General features: G+C 44.3%; 1 protein-coding gene across 4 annotated transcripts in view; it reads left to right on the top strand.

Moving 5' to 3' along the window:
* Positions 1-22,644, top strand: part of LOC122540120 (coiled-coil domain-containing protein 27-like) — a 53,847-nt gene extending 31,203 nt beyond the window's left edge. For all 4 annotated transcript variants that reach the window (XM_087980698.1, XM_087980699.1, XM_087980697.1 and 1 more), the window contains 6 exons: positions 2,705-2,999; positions 4,339-4,469; positions 9,883-9,960; positions 10,635-10,847; positions 15,540-15,644; positions 22,400-22,644. In XM_087980698.1, coding sequence (XP_087836824.1) covers positions 2,705-2,999; positions 4,339-4,469; positions 9,883-9,960; positions 10,635-10,847; positions 15,540-15,644; positions 22,400-22,510 — 933 coding nt within the window. In that variant the 3' untranslated portion in view covers positions 22,511-22,644. The remainder of the gene's footprint in view (positions 1-2,704; positions 3,000-4,338; positions 4,470-9,882; positions 9,961-10,634; positions 10,848-15,539; positions 15,645-22,399) is intronic.
* Positions 22,645-22,844: the final 200 nt, after the last annotated feature.

Genomic DNA, 22,844 nt, shown 5'->3' with positions numbered 1-22,844 from the left:
CTCTCAAACATGAGTGAGTCATCATAGTCTTACCAGACCACAGACTGCTCTCTTATTAAACAGAGAGGACTGGTGGTGGTTTAACTTGAGGACAGCCACACCTCAGGTGAGGGGAGAGATTGAGAAAGAGACTCCTTCATTGTAATCTCAGTCGGTATGGGAATTGAACCCATGCTGTTGGCATCACACTGCTTCACACCCCAACCACCCAGCCAGCTGAGCTTCATTCTCTCTCACACACATACGCACACACACACACACGCACACACAAACACAAACTCACACACACACAACACACACCACAAAACACACGATAGTGACATACATATGTGCACACAGCCACACATACTCTCACACTCACAGACCACAAAACACACACACACACTCACAAGATAGGTATGTCCCTGTCATTCAGGAAGGAAGTGATAAGGTAAGGGAACCATGGTTTATTACAGAAATTGCATCTCTTGTTAAGAAGGAGAAAGAGGCTTACGTGTTGATGAGGCGATGGAGAGTTACAGATCAGCTAGGAAGGATTTAAAGAGAGAGTTAAGAAGAGCAAAGAGAGGACGTGAGCAGTGCTTAGCAAATAGAATAAAGGAGAACCCTAAAGCTTTCTATAGATATGTGAGGAATAAGAGGATGACTAGGGTAAAAATAGGGCCAGTCAAAGACAGAAGTGGGAAGTTGAGTGTGGACCCTGTAGAGATCAGAGAGGTGCTAAGTGAACATTTCTCATTGGTTTTCACTCAGGAAAAGGAGAATATTGTAGAGGAGAAGAATGAGGTACGAGATATTAAACTAGAAAGAATCGAGGTTAGTTACGAACAGGTGTTATCAATTCTAGAAGGAGTGAAAGTAGACAAGTCCCCTGGGCCGGATGGGATTTATCCGAGGATTCTCTGGGAAGCTAGGGAGGAGATAACAGAGCCTTTGGCTTTGATATTTGAGTCATCATTGTCTCCAGGTTTAGTACCAGAGGACTGGAGGTTTGCAAATGTTGTGCCCTTGTTCAAGAAGGGCAGCAGAGATGACCCAGGTAATTATAGACCAGTGAGTCTTACTTCTGTTGTAGGAAAGGTTTTGGAAAGGATTATAAGAGATAAGATTTATAATCATCTAGCAAGCAGCAATTTGATTTCAGATAGTCAACATGGTTTTGTCAAGGGCAGGTCGTATCTTACAAACCTCACTGAGTTTTTTGAGAAGGTGGCCAAGCATGTAAATGAGGGTAGGGCAGTTGACGTGGTATACATGGATTTCAGTAAAGCCTTTGATAAGGTTCCACATGTTAGGCTGATGGAGAAAATGCAGAGGCATGGAATTGAGGGTGATTTAGCAGTTTGGATTAGAAACTGGCTTTCTGAAAGAAGGCAGCGAGTGGTGGTTGATGGAAAATATTCAGCCTGGAGTCCAGTTACTAATGGTGTGCCACAAGGATCTGTTTTGAGACCACTGCTGTTTGTCATTTTTATAAATGACTTAGACACAGGCATAGGTGGATGGATTAGTACATTTGCAGACGACACTAAAGTCAGTGGAGTAGTGGACAGTTTGGAAGAATGTTACAAGTTGTAGGGGGACTTGGATAAACTGCAGAATTGGGCTGACAGGTGGCAAATGGAGTTCAATGCAGCTAAATGTGAGGTGATGCACTTTGGGAAGAATAACAGGAAGGCAGAGTACTGGGTCAATGGAAAGATTCTTAGTAGTGTGGATGTGCAGAGGGATCTTGGAGTTCATGTACATAGATTCCTGAAAGTTGCCCACCCAGGTTGATAGTGCTGTTAAGAAGGCATACGGTGTGTTGGGTTTCATTCGTAGAGGGATTGAGTTCCAGAGCCGCAATTCCATGCTGCAACTATACAAAACGCTGGTGCGGCCACACTTGGAACATTGTGCACAGTTCTGGACGCCCCATTACAGGAAGGATGTGTAAGCATTGAAAAAGGTGCAGAGGAAATTTACCAGAATGTTGCCTGGTCTGGAGGGAAGGTCTTATGAGGAAAGGCTGAGACTTGGGTCTGTCCTCATTGGAAAGAAGAAGGCTAAGGGGGGATTTGATAGAGACATACAAGATGATCAGAGGATTAGATAGGGTAGACAGTGAGAGTCATTTTCCTAGGATGATGACGTCAGCTTGTACGAGAGGGCATAACTACAAATTGAGGGGTGATAGATTTAAGACAGATGTCAGAGGCAGGTTCTTTACTTAGAGAGTGGTAAGGGTGTGGAATGCCCTACCTGCTAATGTAGTTAACTCAGCCACATTAGGGAGATTTAAACAATCCTTAGATAAACACATGGATGATTTTGGGATAGTGTAGGGGGACGAGCTGAGAATAGTTCACAGGTCGGCACAACATCGAGGGCTGAAGGGCCTGTTCTGCGCTATATTGTTCTATGCTCTATGTTCTAAGACACCTGACATTCACAAACATATGTGCACGCAGACACACGCATTCATACACACACATTTACACACTACTCAAAACATGCAGACACACACAGATAGAGAGTAAGGTTAATGAAGAATATGAAACTGGGGGTAAAGTAATGTGACTGTAGCTCATTATACACAAGCTTCTTCAAAATTCACTGAAGTGGGTTATAGACATGATAATCATGAATGAAACTTCAAACTGTAATTCAGAGTGATCTGATTTCTTGGTGTGAATAAGACATTAATTTATTGTTTATATAGATTTCAAAGGCAGTGGTGGAGAAACTGAGTGAGGAGATGCTCGCACAAGAGGAAGATGAAGCGGGGGATGACAGCATAAAAATAGTCGTAAATCAAATGGAAGATGAAGTGGGAGAAGAGGAAATGATGGACCTGGGTGCAATGGCTCATACACCAGAATTTCTTGATTATGATGAACCTAGTGAGGTTGAAGTAGAAGATGAGAAACAAGAAGAGCTGGAAAGATTGAATAACAGAAATGAAAAGCTCAGGGTGAAACTGAGAGAAGTTAAAGTGCACTATAACATGGCAAGGGGTATGTGAAATAAAACCTGTTTTGTAAGGGATTTATGCTAAAAATTAAAAAAAATGACATTTGGACAAATCTCCACAGTATACAGTAAAAGGTATTATCAATGCAGAAATGAAATGGTCATTAATCCTTCCCAAATATTTAGATAATGTTAACAGTAAGAGAAGGAAAATTATCCACTTTATACATCAAATAAATGTGTCACATGTTTCAAATGGAGTCATAAATTAATTAGGTTTTTTTTACCTAATTGTCAGGCAATTTGCAAAGCATATTATAATTTTGTAGATAAACTGCATTTTATCCACCGAGCCTACACATACCTAAACACCAAGGGACACTGTCGAGAGTGTGGTGCTGGAAAAGCACAGCAGGTCATGCAGCATCCAAGAGGCAGGAGAGTCGATGTTTCGGGCTGGAGCCCTTCATCAGGAATCAATTTAACATGGTCCATCCACCTAACCTGCACAGCTTTGGATTGTGGGAGGAAACCATAGCATCCAAAGGAAACCCCCACAAACACAGGAAGAATGTGCAAACTCCACACAGACAGTTGTCCGAGGGTGAAATTGAATCCAGATCCCTGAGGCTGTGAGGCAGCAGTGCTAACTACTGAGCCACTGTGCCACATTTGGAAGCACCCACTATCATGTATCATTGCATTAATCATGGGTAATTCATATACGGCTGGAATAAAATCACACATTCAGAGTATGGCAATGGAAAAGCACAACAGGTCAGGCAGCATCCAAGGAGCAGGAGAATCAACGTTTTGGGCAAAAGCCCTTCATTAGGAAAACTCACACAACAATATGTGATCTGTCACTCCCTGGAAGGCAAATGTTAATATTCCCTGTAGAAATCAAGCTTTTGTCTTGACATGCAGCAAGTAACTCATTTCCTGACTCCTCTAACTCTGTCCACTAGTGGGGAATATTCCATCACACTACTGACTTGTGGACAGATTTTGGGGAGTCAGGGGGTGAGTGACTCACTGCAGTATTCCTAGCCTCTGACCTGCTCTTATAATAAGTGTGTTTATGTGGTGAGTCCTGTTGAGTTTCAAGTCAATGTTAACCCCAAGGGCATTAATAGTGGGATTCAGTGATGGTAATGCCATTGAATGTCAAGGGATTTATCCTGGAATATATTGCACAGTCAATGCAGAGGAGACAGAATTGTAATCAACAATGCTTTGAGTCCCAAGGCTCAGCCACTTTGTGTAGTTTATTCATTATAAATGTTCTGCAAATCAATTAATGAGGCCTACTGTCTAAACTATATCAACTATATAAACTGTCTAAACTTGTGAATAAGAAAAAAGATATGTTCTTTTTTCCAGGTGCAATAATCTCAATAAACCGGAAATGGTCATGGGCTGAGGCTGAGCTGAGAAAGAAAGACGCTGAAATGGAGAGAGTGCAGAAGGAGCTGAAGGACAGATGTAATCAGCTGCTTGACATGTCTAACAAGGTATGAAGCAGGCAGTGAATATTGGCAGTAAGGTTTAGAGCTCAGCAAATCATCACCAACACCTGCTATTGGGATTGTGCTGAACTGACAACACTACAGCACAGAGTGGCTTTGAGGACATCTCATAAGCATAGAAAAATAGAAAATAGGAGCTGGAGTTGGCCATTAGCCATTCCAGCCTGCTCCATCATTCAATATGATCATTGCTGCTCATCCAACTGAGTATTCTGTTCCTGCTTTCTCCCTGTACACTTCAATCCCTTTAGCACTAAAAACTATATCCAACTCCATCTTGAAAACATACAGTGCATTGGCTTCAGTGGCAGAGAATTCCACAGGCTCCCCTCTCTCTGGGTGAATATATTTCTCCTCATCTCAGTCCTTCAACTGTGACCCTTGATTCTAGTAACTCCCAATTTTCAGGAATGTCTTTCCTGCATTTACCTCATCGAGTCCTGTTGGAATTTTATAGATTTCTATGAGAATTCACCATCATTCTTTGAAGCTCCAGTGAATGTAGAGTCATAGAGTCATAAAGATGGTCCAACCCGTCCATGCTGACCAGATATCCCAACCCAATGTAGTCCCACCTGCCAGCACCCGGCCCATATCCCTCTAAACCCTTCCTATTCATATACCCATCCAAATGCCTTTTAAATGTTGTAATTGTACCAGCCTCCACCACTTCCTTTGGCAGCTCATTCCATACACGTACCACCCCCTTTGTGAAAAAGTTGCCCCTTAGGTCTCTTTTATATCTTTCCCCTCTCACCCGAAAGCTATGCCCTCTAGTTCTGGATTCCCTTACACCAGATTCCCCTATTTATCCTACCCATGCCCCTCATGATTTTATAAACCTCTATGAGGTCACTCCTCAGCCTCTGACGCTCCAGGGAAAACAGCCCCAGCCTGTTCAGCCTCTCCCTATAGCTCAAATCTTCCAACCCTGGCAACATCCTTGTAAATCTTTTCTGAACCCTGTCAAGTTTCACATGTAGATCTAATCAATCCAGTCTCTCCTCATTTATCACTCTTCGATTCCCAAGAATCAGTCTGATTCATTACTGAATAATTTGTGATGGGTTAAGAGAAGTGATATTAATGTTGTGGTGATGTCACTGGTGTGTAGTAACCCTGAGTTGCAGGTTACTGTTTCTAGGAGAAGGGATTGAATTCCATCATGCTGAATGGTGAAACTTGAATGCAATTAAACATTAGAATTAACAAGTTAGAGACAAAAAAAACCTGCAGATGCTGGAATCTAAAGTAGACAAACAGGAAGCTGGAAGAACACAGCCAGCCAAGTTGCGTCAGAGGTGGAGAAGTCAACGGTTCGTGCAACAACTTCTTCACCTTCTGATGCTGCCTGGCTTGTTATGTTCTTCCAGCCTCCTGCTTGTCTAAATTAGAATTAACAAAGCTAATCTAACAGTGATCATTTCACTAATGGCTTTACATGTGCCAATCCTCCCACACTTGCTGCAGAATCACATCTGACTCAGTCTTCAGCCAGCGCTGAAATGCCAGTGAGTGTGAAGTTTTACCTCGGAAGGAAATCTGACCCTCCTCACCTGGTCTGGTCTACACGTGACTCCAGACCCACAGCAATGTGGCTGGCTCTTACCTGCCCTCTGGGCAGTTAGGGGCGGGCAATAAATGCTGCTCTAGCCAGAGATGCCCATATTCTGTGAGTGTACAAAAAAAGGCACCCATTGACCAATGAAGGCTAACAAGTTTGATAGTACCTGCCATGTGGAGATCCCCCTACTCCAGTCCCAACTCCGGAAGGAGGATTTATGGAACCCTTAAGGTCCTTTTATGACTTGCTGAATTTATTTCATTTGCCTCAATGGGCTAAAGCTGAATTGCACAAATTTCTTTCTCCAAGTTCATCTGTTTGTTTTAACTCCTGCTACTCTCGCTCCCCTTGGAGAGTACCAGGTCTCAGAGTAGGATGTGAATGTTTTTGTTGTGATATCCCATTCAACTCATTCCAGTGCTCGTCAAAGGGGTTTTGAGAATCCATGGTGGAGGATGGACCGTGACTTAGTCTGAATGCAAAAAGCTCTTTGATAACACTATATAGTTTATTACATCTCAGTAACTGCATACAGGCATAAGTGCATAAGTCTGACATTCAGAGATAAGGGGTGGATGGTTAGGTTATGGATGTGAAATGGGTCAGCGGGAGGTTAAACAATCTCAGTGTGCAGTTGAAAAGGAATTGTTGGGGAAATATCTGTTTGCTGATGATTTCACAAGCCCAATCTGTTTTTTGACATCCTCTGCACATATTGGTTTTAATGCCATTTCGCTGTTTTGCCAAGTTGCCATGTCTTTCTAGTCCAAGTGGGTAGGATGGACAATTTCACAAAAAGAACATTTCTTTATTCCTTCTAGGGATGTGGTTGATGCTGCCACGGCTAACATTTCTCACCTTTTCCTACTTACCCTTGAACTGAGTACCGTAGCTTGTTGTGTCATTTCAAAGTCAGCCATATTGATGTGGATCTGGAGTCACGTGTAGGACAGACTGGGTTAGGATGGCTGAATGGACAAGGGAATGTCTATGGATTTTGCCTCTATGGATTTCAGAAGGTATTTGATTAAGTTTCATATAAGAAGCTGTTAACTAAGGTAGAACCCCACAGAATTGAGAGCAAATTACTGATGTGGCTAGAAAAGGGGTTCAGTGCAAGGTGATATTGGGTAGGTCTCGAATTGGCAAGATGTGACCAGTGGTATCCTGCCCTAATTATTCACATTATTTATTAACAACTTGGATGGTGGCATAGAAGTCAAATATTCAAATTTGCTGATGGCACGAAGTTAAGCAGCATTGTAGAGAGTGTGGATCATAGCATTAAATTACAAAGAGATATTGATAAACAAAATGAATGGACAAAAATGTGTCAGATGGAGTTCAATGTAAATAAGTGTGAGTTTATCCATTTTGGACTGAGAAAGGAAGATTAAGGTACTTTCTGGATGGTATGAAGTTAAATACAGGATGTCCAAAGAGACTTAGGGGTTTTGGTATGTAAATCTTTAAATGCCAAAAACTGGCTCAAAAATAATCAAGAAAGCTAATGGAGTGTTGGCCATTCTATCGAGAGGATTGGAGTACAAGCACACAGAAGTTATGCTGAAGTTATACAAAACTTGGTTAGACCCCATTTGGAGCACTGTGAGCAGATTTCAGCCTTAAGAAGGATATAATGGCCTTGGAGGGAATACAATGTGGTTTACAAAATCATACCTAGACTTCAGGGGTTAGGTTATCAGGAAAAAAATGTACAAATGAGGCCTGTTTTATGTAGAATTTAGAAGATTAAGGGGTGGTCTGATCGAAGTCTTCAAGATATTAACATAAAAAGACAGGGGTAGAGAAAGATAAACTATATTCCACTGGTTGGGGATTCTAGAGCCAGGAGTATAGTCTGTGAACTCAGGTCAGACCATTCAGGAGAGATTTCAGGAAGCATTTCTACAAAAGGTGGGAGAGGTTTGGAATTCTCTTCCACAAATTAAAGTGGACATTGGATCAGTTGTTAATATTCCTATATTATTTTTCCTATTTCCTCCACTAAAGGGTTTTTACTGATTAATCCCCACTTGGAAAGGTAAGGTTTGATCCGGGATAGTCAGCATCGCTTTATTAGAGGGAGGTCATGCCAAACAAATTTGATTGAATTTTTCAAGGTGGTGACCGGGTATGTAGGTGAGTGCAGAACAGTTGATGTAATTTATCTGGATTTCAGCAAAGCCTTTGACAAGTTCCCACATGGGAGACCAATCAAGAAGGTAAAAGCACATGGGATCCAGGGTAACTCGATAAGTTGACCAAAGTTATCTTAGTGACAGGAGACAGAGAGAGGGTGATGATAGAAGGCTGTTTGTGTGACTGGAGGTGGTTGTCCAGTTGTGTATCACAGGGATCAGTGCAGGATCCCTTCTTGCTCTTTACACATATAAATATTGTGAACGAACATGTGGGAGGATGATAATCAAGTTTGCAGATGACATGAAGATTGGTCAGAGGGAAAGAAGGTCGTGGGTTTCAGAAAGATGTAGACAGACTTGTCAGATGGGCAGATCAGTGACAGATGGAACTTAACCCTGGTAAATGTGAGGTGATGCACTTCATAAGAAGTAATGAGATGAGGAGGTATTTAATCAATTACAGCACACTAATAAGCTCGGAAGAGGAATCTCGGGGTGCTTGTCCACAGATCACTGAAGGTGGCTGGGCAGGTTAATAGGGTAATTAAGAAGGCAGACTGGGCACTTGTCTTTATCAGTCATGACATAGATTGTAAGAGCAGGGAGATTATGTTGGAACTGTACAGAAAGTTGGTTAGGCCACAGTTGGAGCACTGCGTGCAGTTCTGATCTCCGTTAGATAGGAAGGATGTGATTGCACTGGAGCGGGTGCAGAGGAAATTCACCAGGATGTTGCCTGGGGTGGAGCAGTCCAGTTAGGGGACAGGCTGGATATGTTTGGGTTTTTGTTAGGGCTAAGAGGCGACCTAGCTGAGGTAGATCAGGCCTTGAGGGACAGGAGGGAAATAGAAAGCAGCTGTGCCCCCTAGTGGAAGGGTTGATAACAAGGTGTTATAATTTTAACATGAAAGCCAGGACATTCAGAGGGGTTTGGGGAAAACAAATTTATTCAGAGGGTAGGAGTCTGGAAATCAGGTGGGAAACCTCACAACCTTTAAAAGGTGCTTAGATGAGCACTTGAAGTATCATAACATTCAAGGCTATGGGCCAAGTGCTGGAAAGTGGGACTTGTGTAGATTTAGATTTAGTTTTGTTTTGTTGGTGTAGTCTCAATGGGCCGAAGGACTTCTTCTGTACTCTATGATTCTATGACTCTAACAGTAGTTCTGGAGAACATTGAGATGGGCAATATATGCTGGCCTACCTAGTGATTTCTGAATAAATTTATCAAAGACCTGATCAACTTGGCAGACACTAGCTTTCAATTCCATGGTTTTTCACAAATTGAATTGAAACCCCTCAAGTTACCATGATGGGATTTGAACCCACATCTACCAAAGCATTAGCCTAGGCTTCTGGATCATTAACCAGAGTGACTTGTCCACTACATCACCATCTCCTGCTAGTACAACAATTCAGTAGCTCCTCAGCACTCATTGGTTAGACTCATGCAATAGCAAATGCTGCCAGAGACTGATTGGTCCATGATTTCAATTGGAATTGACATTTGGGGGCTAATCTTCACCTGTTGTGAGATGGGAATGTACTAGGGATTGGGGGGGGAACATTTGTAACATAAATTAGCTGACTATTGTAGTGAAGACTTTTATTGGATGTGTTAATGATATATATCAAAGGTTGGAACTTTATAGATTTAATCAATAAACCCTGTTATATTTTTCATGCATAGTTTTCCAATTTGAGAGAAAGGAACAATCACACCAAAATTATGACAGATCTTCAAAAAGAGAACATCAGCTTACGCGAGGTACAGACTTGGTATTTTCCTTAATTTTTTTAATACTCTTATCAAGAAATGATTGTCTCCCATCATTCCTTGGAATCCCAAACTAATGGGTATTCATTTCCTATTTCAATACTTTCTGCAATCAACCCAACCTGTACTCGAAGGTTAGGAAGATGGTTATAGCTGAGGAGATGCTGACAATGTTCCACCCTTACCCATGGTGCAGTGTGGGTCCTGAGAGAGTATTTCTAATGCTTAGTTTCATAGAATCCCTGCAGTGTAGAAGCAGGTCATTCAGCCCATTGAGTCTACACCAACAGCATTTCGCCCATACCCACTGCCCTACCCTATCCCTGTAACCCTGCACATTCCTGGACATTACAGACAATTTACCATGGTCAGTCCACTTAATTTGCACATCTTTGGACTGTGAGAGGAAACCTGTACAGCATGGGAGAACATGCAAACTCCACACAGACAGTTGCCGAAGGGTGGAATCGAACCTGGGTCCCCTGGCACTGTGAGGCAGCAGTGCTAACCACCGAGCCACTGTGCCACTACTGGTCTTACGTTGTACTCATTATACTGTTTCTGTCAAAAGTACCTAAACATGAGATGGAGACGCTCCCCCCATCTCCAAAAAATGGACAAAACAGTTCCTCCTGTTTCAAGTGTTGCTTCTGAATTATTTTTAGCTTGTTGCTGAGCTACAGTCGGGGCAGACGGTAAATAATGAAGAGATCGTAAAGCTGAAGACTGAGATCAATAAGCTGCAGCTTCACATTACCGCTGAAGACGTGAGGAAGAGGCATCTTCAGGCTGAGTTTGACAAGGCCACTTCCCAGGGTGAAGTAATGCAGCGTGAACTGCAGGATTTACAAATTGCACTGAAATTCACTGGGACCAGGGTAATTTCCTTGCATTGTTTATTGAGCTGGTGTTTGTACTGTGTGAGTCATTGCTGTGTTCATATTCATTTTCAAGTCTTCAAAAAATAAGTTTTGACTTCAGTGGAAGGTAAATATTCTGAATTCAGTGCAACAGCCTCACGACTTTTTCAGATATTGGCACCATCATTTTAGGAACATGGAATTAGAATTGACTTTGGAGAAATAAACTTCCCATGTTATGAAATGTGATTTGTTGCTTTGGATCAGCTGACATGTTTGTTATGATGTGGAGGTGTCGATTTTGGACTGGGGTGGACAAAGTAAAAAAATCATACAACACCAGGTGAGAGTCCAACAGGTTTATTTGGGATTAGCTTTCAGACTGTTGCTTTATCATCAGGAAGCTACCTGATGAAGGAGCTAGTGCTTTTAAATAAACCTGTTGGATTATAACCTGGTGTTGTGTGATTTTTAACTACATATTTGTTGACTCTGCAGTTGTTTGTGCTGGACTTGTTGTTGTAACAGTGATCTTCTTTGATGAGAAACCCACCATTGTCACCATGTTATAATATGATGTGAAGTCTGGGTACCTTCAAAGAGAATGCTGCCATCAATTTCCCTTTGGGTGCTGGTGTAGGGGGTAGTACTCTAGGCTGTGCTGGAGCACGGACCATGAATTAGTCTCAATGGAAGTGGCTCTTGTCTTTGATAACACAATGTAGTTGATTATATCTCAATCACTACGTACAGGTTACATTAACTCTTTGACACATTAATAACATTGATACGAATAAGAGTTAACTGAGACTTGTCTGTCCCCATAGGGAGACTGTACTTGACTGTGCTCTGTTCATATTGCCTTAGAATGAGCATTAAGAGAAAGTGAAGATTGCAGATGCTGGAGATCAGAGTCGAGAGTGTGGTGCTGGAAAAGCACAGCAGGTCACGCAGCATCCGAGGAGCAGGAGAATCAATGTTTTGGGCAAGAGATGATTCCTGATGAAGGGCTCTTGCCAAAACATGAATTCTCCTGCTCCTTGGATACTGCCTGACCTGCTGAGCTTTTCTAGCACCACACTCTCGGCTCAGATTGAGCATCACTCTGTCCCAGTGCTATGATAAATATTTGACTGGTGAAACTTAAGGATCTATCATAAATTAAGCCAGAATTACAAAATTGTTAGACTATAGAAGGAGGCCATTCAGCCCATCATGCCTGGCCTAGGAGCTTCCTGACATTTGATTGGCTGCAGAAAATTGAATATATAAAATAGAACATTACAGAGTAGTACACAGGCCCTTTGGCCCTCGATGTTGCACCGACTTGTGGAACCAATCTGAAGCCCACCTAACGTACACTATCCCATTTTCAACCATATACCCATCCAATGACCATTTAAATACCCTTAAACCTGGTGAGTCTACTACTGTTGCAGGCAGTGAGTTCCACGCCCCCTACTACTCTCTGAGTAAGGAAGCTACCTCTGACATCTGTCCTATATCAATCACTCCTCAATTTAAAGCTATGTCCCCTCATGCTAGTCATCACCATCCAAGGAAAAAGGCTCTCACCCTCTGATTATCTTATACGTCTCAATTAAGTCACTTCTCAACCTTCTTCTTTCTAACGAAAACAGCCTCAAGTTCCTCAGCCTTTCCTCATAAGACCTTCCCTCCATACCAGGCAACGTCCAGGTAAGTATCCTCTGAACCCTTTCCAAAGCTTCCACATCCTTCCTATAATGCAGTGACCAGAACTGTCCGCAACACACCAAGTGCGGTCGCACCAGAGTTTTGTACAGCTGCAGCATGACCTCATGGTTCCGAAACGCAGTCCCTCTACCAATAAAACCTAACACACCATATGCCTTCTTAACAACCCTATCAACCTGGTGGCAACTTTCAGGGATCTATGTACATGGACACCGAGATCTCTCTGCTCATCTACACTACCAAGAATCTTACCATTAGCCCAATACTCTTTATTCCTGTTGCTCCTTCCAAAGTGAATCACCTCACACTTTTCCACATTTAAACTCCATTTGCCATCTCTCAGCCCAGCTTTGCACCTTTTCTATGTCCCTCTGTAACCTACAACATCCTTCAGCACAATCCACAACTTCACCGACCTTGGTGTCATCCGCAAATTTACTAACCCATCCTTCTATGCCCTCATCCAAGTCATTTATTAAAATGACAAACACGAGTGGCCCCAAAACAGATCCTTGCAGTACACCACCAGAAACTGAACTCCAGGATGAACGTTTCCCATCAACCACCACCCTCTGTCTTTTTTCAGCTCACCAACTGCTGATCCAAACTGTGTAATCCCTTGCCTCCATATTTTGTACAATAGCCTACCGTGAGGAACCTTATCAAATGTCTTACTGAAATCCATGTACACCACGTCAATCACTTTACCCTCATCCACCTGTTTGGTCACCATCTCAAACAACTCAATAACATTTGTAAGGCATGACCTACCCTTCACAAAACCGTGTTGACTGTCCCTAATCAACTTATTCCTCTCTAGAGGATTATAAACCTTATCTCTTATAACCTTTTCCAACACTTCACCCACAACCAAAGTAAGACTCACTGGTCTATAATTACCAGGGTTGTCTCTACTCCCCTTCTTGAACAAGGGGAAAGCATTTTCCTCCAGTCTTCTGGCACCATTCTTATAGACAATGATGACATAAAGATCAAAGCCAAAGGGTCTGCAATTTCCTCCCTGCCTTCCCAGAGAATCCTAGGATAAATCCTATCTGGCCCAGAGGACTTATCTATGTTTACACTTTCCAGAATTGCTAACACCTCCTCCTCCTTATGCACCTCAATCCCATTTAGTCTAGTAGCCTGTAACTCAGTACTTTCCTTGACCACATTGTCTTTTTCTACTGTGAATACTGACAAATAATATTCATTTAGCGCTTCCCCTATCTCCTCAGACTCCATGCATAACTTCCTACAGCCACCCTTGATTGTTCCTAATCTTCCTCTAATCAATCTTTGATTCCTGATATATTGATAGAAAGCTTTAGAATTTCCCTTGATCCTCCCTGCCAACAACTTCTCATGTCCCCTCCTGGCTCGTCTTAGCTCTCTCTTCTTTCCTGGCCAACTTGTAAATCTCAAGTGTCTTAACTAAACCTTCATGCCTCATTATAACATAAGCCTACTTCTTCTTCTTGACAAGAGATTCATTCTTTAGTAAACCAGGGTTTCCTCGCTCAACAACTTTCTCCCTGTCTGACAGGTACATACTCTTCAAGGACCTGCAGCAGTTGGTCCTTGAATAAGCTCCACATTTCAGTTGTGTCCATCCCCTGCAGTTTCCTTCCCCATCTCGTGCATCCTAAATCTTGCCTAATTGCATCATAATTGCCTTTCCCCCAGGTATAACACTTGCTCTGCATTATATATCTATCCCTTTCCATCACTTAAGTAAACATAACCGAATTGTGGCCACTATTACCAAAGTGCTCACCTAACTCCAAATCTAACACCTGGCCGGATTCATTCCTCAGCACTAAATCCAATGTGGCCTCTCTCTTTGTTGGCCTGTCTACATACCGTGTCAGGAAACCCTCCTGTACATATTGGACAAAAACTGATCCATCTAAAGTACTCGAACTATAGTGTTTCCAGTCAATATTTGGAAAGTTGAAGTCCACCATAACAACTACCCTGTTACTCTTGCTTCTGTCCAGAATTATCTTTGCTCTCCTTTCCTTTACATCTTTGGAACTATTTGGAGGCCTATAGAAAACTCCCAACAGGGTGACTCTTCTTTTCTGTATCAAACTTCAGCCCATACTACCTCAGTAGATGAGTCCTCAAATGTCCTTTCTGCTACTGTAATATTGTCCTTGACTAACAATGCCACACCTCCCCCTTTTTACCAGTTTCTCAGCTTCCTCCCTGAGCCTGTCAGAAGTCATACCCCAAACTGACAAATGAGCCAATGGCAGTGGGACCAAGGCAGATGGAGGCAGACTGTCCCCAACTTTATGGCTGGGCAAGGGGACTGCAGCCCCAGATAAGTTTCCCCTGTAGCTTTGAAAAGGACCTGGGATTACAGCTTTAAGAGTTTTGGCAAGAGTTTTGAGGAGGCATAAGGCAGAACTTGTTTATGGAGAGTGTGGTGATGAGCTGGGAAACCTATGGCCCGCAAGGATGGTGCAAGTGGTGATGACTGATGATTTCAAGAGGAATTTGGACAGGCAATTGAGGAAAATTAATGGGCTAGAGAATAGGGATTGAATGAGAGACTTGATGGGCTAAATGGCAGACTTCTTGTAAAGTAATGAAACCACAGAAACATGTCAATTGGTCCAGTTCCTCTGTGCTGGTACTAATAATTGACATGAATCTCCACTCACTTCTCTTCATCTAACTCTATTGATAATAATCCTTTACCCCTTTCTCCCTCATGTTTATCTAGTTTCTAATTGGAAGTCTGTGTTATTTGACTCCATGGATTCTCGCCACTTTCTGAGTCAACATTTCTCCCTATCAGTCTTATATTTATGCACCAGAGTTTTAGACTATCCAACAAGTGGACATTCCTGTTACTACTGCTAACTTATAAAATCTCTCTATAACTATAATGACTATGGGTGAGCACCTTTTGCATCAGTACATTGGTAGATTACAGAAGGATAATTGATTAATTTTACTGTCCCCTGGTTTTTTAATCTGTAGCTTGAACGATTTATCAGCAAGATAGTACAAGCTGTCTACACCGCCCCAGGAATTGTCCAACCCACAACGCAAATTACTGACGAGGATACTCTTGAGATGTTCCAGGTATGGAGTTTCATTAAATGCTCCCCCATTTCATCTGGTTCCTGTTTTTGGTACCTGCAGTGTTTCACACAAGATGCACCATGATACGCCTGGAAACTTAGATTCAGCCTGTGTTTCCTGATCTGAAAGGTTTCACTTTGTAATATCTTGCTTAGATTCAGCTTCAGGGTTAAAAACCCACAAGGCCGAGTACAGGATTTTTCTCAGTGTTCAGCCTGCAGTCACTTGGCCTCTTTAGATCATATCTCAAACATTAAATGTAATTACTGAGATGACATGCTGGGATCTGAGGGAGACAGCCCTGCACATTCCTTTTTGGCATTTATAGGCTTCCGGGCACATGACAAGAACCACTTGACTTTATATGGCACCTGTAATACAATAACATATTCTGAGCATTTGAAGATGCTGAGGTGGACAAAGTTAAAAATCACACAACATCAGGTTATAGTCCAACAGGTTTATTCGGAAACACTAGATTTCAGAGCGCTGCTCCTCCATCAGGTGGTTGTGGAGTATACTCCATAGGGCTGACAAAGAGGGAGGCTTCAGGAGTATTGAGGAAAGGGAGAGCTGGAGGGGTTTGAAGAAGGGATTCCAGGGATCCGGCTTTTGAAAGCACACCTTCAAACAGTGGAGCAATTAAAACCGAGGGTGTGCAAGAGAGTCGAGGATCACAGAGACTGAATGGTTTAGGATCGGGGAAGTTACAAAAAGAGGAAGGGATGTAAGGACTGGAAGAGATTATAGAGAGAGGGAGGGGTATTAGGGACTGGAGGAGGTTACAGAGATAGGGAGGGGTGTATGGGCTGGAGGAGGTGACAGAGATAGGGAGGGGTGTTTGGGACTGGAGGAGGTGACAGAGATAGGGAGGAATGTTAGGGACTGGAGGAGGTTACAGAGATAGTGAGGGGTGTTAGGGACTGGAGGAGGTTACAGAAATAGGGTGGGTTTTAGGGACTGGAGGAGGTTACAGAGAGAGGGAGGGATGTATGGGCTGGAGGAAGTTACAGAGATAGGGAGTTGTGTATAGGCTGGACGAGGTTACAGAGATAGGGAGGGGTGTTGGGAACTGGAGGAGGTTACAGAGGTAGGGAGGGGTGTTAGGGACTGGAAGAGGTGATAGAGATAGAAAGGGGTATTAGGGTCTGTAAGGAGGTTACAGAGATAAGGACAGGTGTATGGGATAGAGGAGGTGACAGAGATAGGGAGTGGTGTATGGGCTAGACGAGGTGTCAGAGATAGGGCAGATTGTGAGGTTGAAGGAGGTGACAGAGATAGGGAGTGGTATTAAGGTCTGGAGGAGGTGACAGATAAGGAGGGGTGTAGGTGCTAGAGAAGTTACAAAGATAGGAGTGAGTGTAGGGAATGGAGGAGGTTACAGAGAAAGGGAGGGGTGTGAGGGTCTGGTGGAGGTTATAGAGAGGCCAGTGTTGTAGCTGTACTGGAACAGCTCAGTTAGGTGTGCGACACATTGGAGCACGAGTCTTCAGTACTATCGCTAGAATGTTATCAGTGCCCGTAGCCTTTGCAGTATCCAGTGCCTCCAGCCACTTCTTGATATCACATGGAGTGAATCAAATTGGCTAAAGATTGGGGGTATCTGTGATGCTGGGGCTAACTGGAGGAGTCTGAGATGTGTCATTCACTTGGCACTTTTGACTGAAGATTGCTGTGAATGCTTCTGCCCTATCTTTTGCTCTGATGTGCTGGGCTCTTCTATTACTGAGAATGGGGATTTTTGTGGAGCCTCCTCCTCCAGTAAGTTGTCTAACTGTCCACCACATTCATGACTGGATGTGGCAGGTCTTCAGAGGTCAAATCCAATCCATCGGTTGTGGGATCGCTTAGCTCAGTCTGTCACTTGCTGCTTATGCTGTTTGGTAAGTAGTCCCATTTGATGGTTTCACCAGGTTGACACCTAATCTTCAGCTACGTCTGGTGCTGCTCCTGGCATGCCATCCTGCACTCTCCAGGGTTGAACCCCTGGCTTGATGGTAATGGTTGAGTGGGGCTTATGCCGGGCCATGAGGTTACAGATTGTGATGGAGTACAATTCTGCTGCTGTTGATGGCCCACAGCACCTCATGGATGCCCAGTATCGAGTTGCTTGATCAGTTTGAAGTCTGTCCCATTTAGCACGGTGATAATACCACACAACACGATGGAGGGTATTCTCAGTGTGAATGATGCAGGACTTTGTCTCCACAAGGACTGTGCGGTGGTCACTCTTACTGATACTGTCATGGACAGATATATCTACAGCTGGCAGGTTGGTGATGATGAGGTCAAGCATGTTTTAGGAGAAAGTGAGGTCTGCAGATGCTGGAGATCAAAGTTGAAACTTTATTGCTGGAACAGCACAGCAGGTCAGGCAGCATCCAGGGAACAGGAGATTCGACGTTTCGGGCACAGGCCCTTCTTCAAGCATGTTTTACCCTCTTGTTGCTTCCCTCACCAACTGCAGCAGACCTGGTCCAGTAGCTAATTATTTGCTTTCATCTCATAAGCTTAGTTTGGGCTACTTTGGAGTTGTCAGCTTTTTAGATTGTGTCAACATTTTGCTGAAATTGCTGCAATGAAAAAAAATTGAATAAAAATCTGGATCAAAAAGTTGGTTTAATGATGGCTGGGGTGGGAGCTGATATGGACCAGACCAAACCCCCTTCTAACATATCCAAGAAATAGCCTAGACACTAACTTTTACCTTTTTTAAAGTCAGCTGTGAGGAGCTGTGTTTCTAATATAACCAATCAAATTCGACTACTTGGTTTTAAGCAAAACACACTTTGTTTGTGCTTTATAGTTAAAATACAAACAAAAGAAAAGAGAACGGAATAACAACTCTATTAGAAAATTTAACGAATAATAGATTATTTAACTACAAAAAAGCAACTGTTTCAATACAGTAACATCCCATAAACACACCTTTGGCAAAGGAAAAGTCAGGAAAACAAATTGTCTCCCATGCAAACCTGACAGCAGACAGAATTCCAGCTTCTAGCTGTAACAGAGAGATCAATAACAGTTTCCAAACCCCAGCAACTACTGAAAACTAAACTGAACCCCTGCCTCTGTGGGAGCCTGACTCCACCATTCATGCTGCTTCGATTGTTCTCACTTTTAAAAAATAACCAAGGCCCTCACAGTTGTTTACTTTATCAACTTGGAGAATCAACTCAACACCTCTGGCTCACTTTCTGGATTAGTGGTGCTGGAAGAGCACAGCAGTTCAGGCAGCATCCGAGGAGAAGCAAAATCAACGTTTCTGGCAAAAGCCCTTCATCAGGAATAAAGGCAGAGAGCCTGAAGCGTGGAGAGATAAGCTAGAGGAGGGTGGGGGTGGGGAGAAAGTAGCATAGAGTACAATAGGTGAGTGGGGGAGGGGATGAAGGTGATAGGTCAGGGAGGAGGGTGGAGTGGATAGGTGGAAAAGAAGATAGGCAGGTAGGACAAGTCATGGGGACAGTGCTGAGCTGAAAGTTTGGAACTAGGGTGAGGTGGGGGAAGGGGAAATGAGGAAACTGTTGAAGTCCACATTGATGCCCTGGGGTTGAAGTGTTCCGAGGCGGAAGATGAGGCGTTCTTCCTCCAGGCATCTGGTGGTGAGGGAGCGGCAATGAAGGAGGCAGAGTGGGAGGGGGAGTTGAAATGTTGGGCCACAGGGCGGTGTGATTGATTGGTGCGGGTGTCACGGAGATGTTCCCTAAAGCGCTCTGCTAGGAGGCGTCCAGTCTCCCCAATGTAGAGGAGACCACATCGGGAGCAACAGATGCAATAAATGATATTAGTGGATGTGCAGGTAAAACATTGATGGATGTGGAAGGCTCATTTAGGGCCTTGGATGGAGGTGAGGGAGGAGGTGTGGGCGCAGGTTTTGCAGTTCCTGCGGTGGCAGGGGAAGGTGAGAGGGTAGGTTGTAGGGGGGGATGAGAGGGTAGGTTGTAGGGGGGGCGTGGACCTGACTAGGTAGTCACGGAGGGAACGGTCTTTGCGGAAGGCGGAAAGGGGTGGGGAGGAAAATATATCCCTGGTGGTGGGGTCTTTTTGGAGGTGGCGGAAATGTCGGCGGATGATTTGGTTTATGCAAAGGTTGGTAGGATGGAAGGTGAGCACCAGGGGCGTTCTGTCCTTGTTACGGTTGGAGGGGTTGGATCTGAGGGCGGAAGTGCGGGATGTGGACGAGATGCGTTGGAGGGCATCTTTAACCATGTGGGAAGGGAAATTGCGGTCTCTAAAGAAGGAGGCCATCTGGTGTGTTCTGTGGTGGAACTGGTCCTCCTGGGAGCAGATACGGCGGAGGCAGAGGAATTGGGAATACGGGATGGCATTTTTGCAAGAGGTAAGGTGGGAAGAGGTGTAATCCAGGTAGCTGTGGGAGTCGGTGGGTTTGTAGAAAACGTCAGTGTCAAGTCGGTCGTCATTAATTGAGATGGAGAGGCCCAGGAAGGGGAGGGAGGTGTCAGAGATGGTCCAGTAAATTTAAGGTCAGGGTGGAATGTGTTGGTGAAGTTGATGAATTGCTCAACCTCCTCGCGGGAGCATGAGGTGGCGCCAACGCAGTCATCAATGTAGCGGAGGAAGAGGTGGGGAGTGGTGCTGGTGTAATTACGGAAGATTGACTGTTCTATGTAGCCAACAAAGAGACAGGCATAGCTGGGACCCATACGTGTGCCCATGGCTACCCCTTTGGTCTGGAGGAAGTGGGAGGATTCAAAGCAGAAATTGTTAAGGTGAGGACCAGTTCAGCCAAACGAATGAGAGTGTCAGTGGAAGGGTACTGTTGGGGACGTCGGGAGAGGAAAAAACAGAGGGCTTGGAGGCCCTGGTCATGGCAGATGGAGGTGTAGAGGGATTGGATATCCATAGTGAAGATGAGGCGTTGGGAGCCGGGGAAACGGAAGTCTTGGAGGAGGTGGAGGGCGAGGGTGGTGTCTTGAACGTATATGGGGAGTTCCTGGACTGGGGGGGATAGGACAGTGTCGAGGCAGGTAGAGATGCGTTCAGTGGGGCAGGAGCATGCTGAGACAATGGGTCGGCCAGAGTGGTCAGGCTTGTGGATCTTGGGAAGGAGGTAGAACCAGGCAGTGCGGGGACTATGGGGTTGGAAGCTGTGGGTGGGAGATCTCCTGAGGTGATGAGGTTCTGTCTGGTCTGGGAGATGATGGTTTGGTGTTGGGGGGTGGGGTCATGGTCGAGGGGGCGGTAGGAAGAGGTGTCCTCGAGTCGGCGTTTGGCTTCAGCGATGTAGAGGTCAGTGCGCCAGACTACCACTGCGCCCCCTTTATCTGCTGGCTTGATGGTGAGGTTGGGATTGGAGCAGAGGGATTGTGCGTTGTGAGGGTGAGAGGTTGGAGTGGGGGAGGGGGGTCGACAGGTTGAGGCGGTTAATGTCCCGGCGGCAGTTGGAGATGAAGAGGTCAAGGGCGGGTAATAGGCCAACGTGGGGTGTCCAGGTGGATGCAGTGTGTTGGAGGTGGGCGAAGGGGTCCTCGGAAGGTGGGCGGGAGTCCTGATTGTGAAAGTAAGCTCAGAGACGGAGGCAGCGGAAGAATTATTCAACGTCACGGCATGTATTAAATTCATTGATGTGTGGACAGAGGGGGATGAAGGTGAGTCCTTTGCTGAGGACTGATCATTCGACGTCAGTGAGGGGAAGGTCTGGAGAGATGGTGAAACCTCGGCAGGGCTGGGAGCTGGGATCTGGTGTGGGTGTGGAGCTGGGAGTGGGGGCGGAACCTGTAACTGGAGTGGGTGTGATGGTGGGGGGAATGGGGGTGGAGTCATGAGCAGGGGTGGTGCTCCCCTCAGGGTTCTGGGGGCCAGGAATGGTGACAGTGGGATATGTGGGGGGCGTGTCAGCAAAATGCAGGTGAGTTTCCATCTGCAGTCATTGTTTTTACCTCTGGCTCAAAACCTCTCCAAAAAAACGAGGACAAAATACACCTCTTAAAGCCATTGTATCATCACAAAGTCCCGTGGTATTATCACTGGATCATTAATCCAGAGATCCTGCTAATGTTCTGCAGACCTCGGTTTGAACCCTGCCATGACTGATGGTGAAATTTGAATTCAATAAAAATCTGTAATTAAAAGTCTAACGATAACCATATAACAATTGTCAAGGAACGTCCATCTGGCTCACAAATATCATTTAAAGAAGGAAACTTTCATCCTTACCTAGTCTCTCCTAAACCTGACTCAAGACCCACAGCAATGTGGTTGATTTTGAATTACCCAAAAGGTCATTAGGGATTTGCAGTAAATGTTGGCTCAGCCAGAGACTCTCACATCTGTGAGTAAATAAAAACCAAAACACTCTGTTTGTCTGCTTTGATTAGAATAGATTCCCTACAGCATGGAACAGGCCCTTCGGCCCAACTAGTCCACACTGACCCTCCGAAGAGTAACCCACCCAGACCCATTTCCCTCTGACTAATGCACCTAACACTATGGGCAATTTAGCATGGCCAATTCACCTGACCTGCACATCTTTTGGACTGTGGGAGGAAGCCCATAAAGACACAGGGAGAATATGCAAACTCTACACAGTCATCCAAGGCTGGAATCGATCCTAGGACCCTGGTGCTGTGAGTCAGCAGTGCTGACCACTGAGCCACTGTGCCACCCTAATCTATCAGTATGTTATTTGCAATGAATTTACAAAATATTAACACTGACACATGGAGAACAAAGCTATAGTGAGTAAAGCAGAATAACGTAAACAATTAATCATTACTTGGTTTTCCTTTTAGACAATATTGGATGACCGTCTAACATTTCATCGTATGCTGATGGAATCTGGAATCCCAGTTCCTCCTCTCCTTGGAAGTGAAAACCCAGAGGCACCCCCAAACTCTTCCTAACGGATTCGACTTACGCAGTCACCCTGTCCAGATTTCAAAAAGAGATCGCTTTCCTGTAATGGTTGATATCCAATTTGGTGTTAGCAGACTATTATAATCCTGTAACAAGAGAGAAAAGAATAAAGAGAACATGGACTCATGCTTCAAATGCTTTTATTACCACAGCAAAGCCACAGCCTGAGGGCTAATTAACTTGCAGCAATATGGACGTAGTTTTTCTTGGTGGGCTCTGTTCCAGCAAAGTCTCATCAGAAAGTCGATCGCAAATCCAGATGTGGCTAATTAAATATTGCAGGCAAATCTGGGATCCAGTTGGTAAATGTTCTCAATGAAA

This window comes from Chiloscyllium plagiosum, unplaced genomic scaffold, assembly GCF_037043375.1.
Source record: "Chiloscyllium plagiosum isolate Xiang-an unplaced genomic scaffold, Cpla_swu_hap1 HiC_scaffold_37, whole genome shotgun sequence".
Lineage (NCBI taxonomy): Eukaryota > Metazoa > Chordata > Chondrichthyes > Orectolobiformes > Hemiscylliidae > Chiloscyllium > Chiloscyllium plagiosum.
This window is presented reverse-complemented; position numbering and strand designations above follow the sequence as displayed.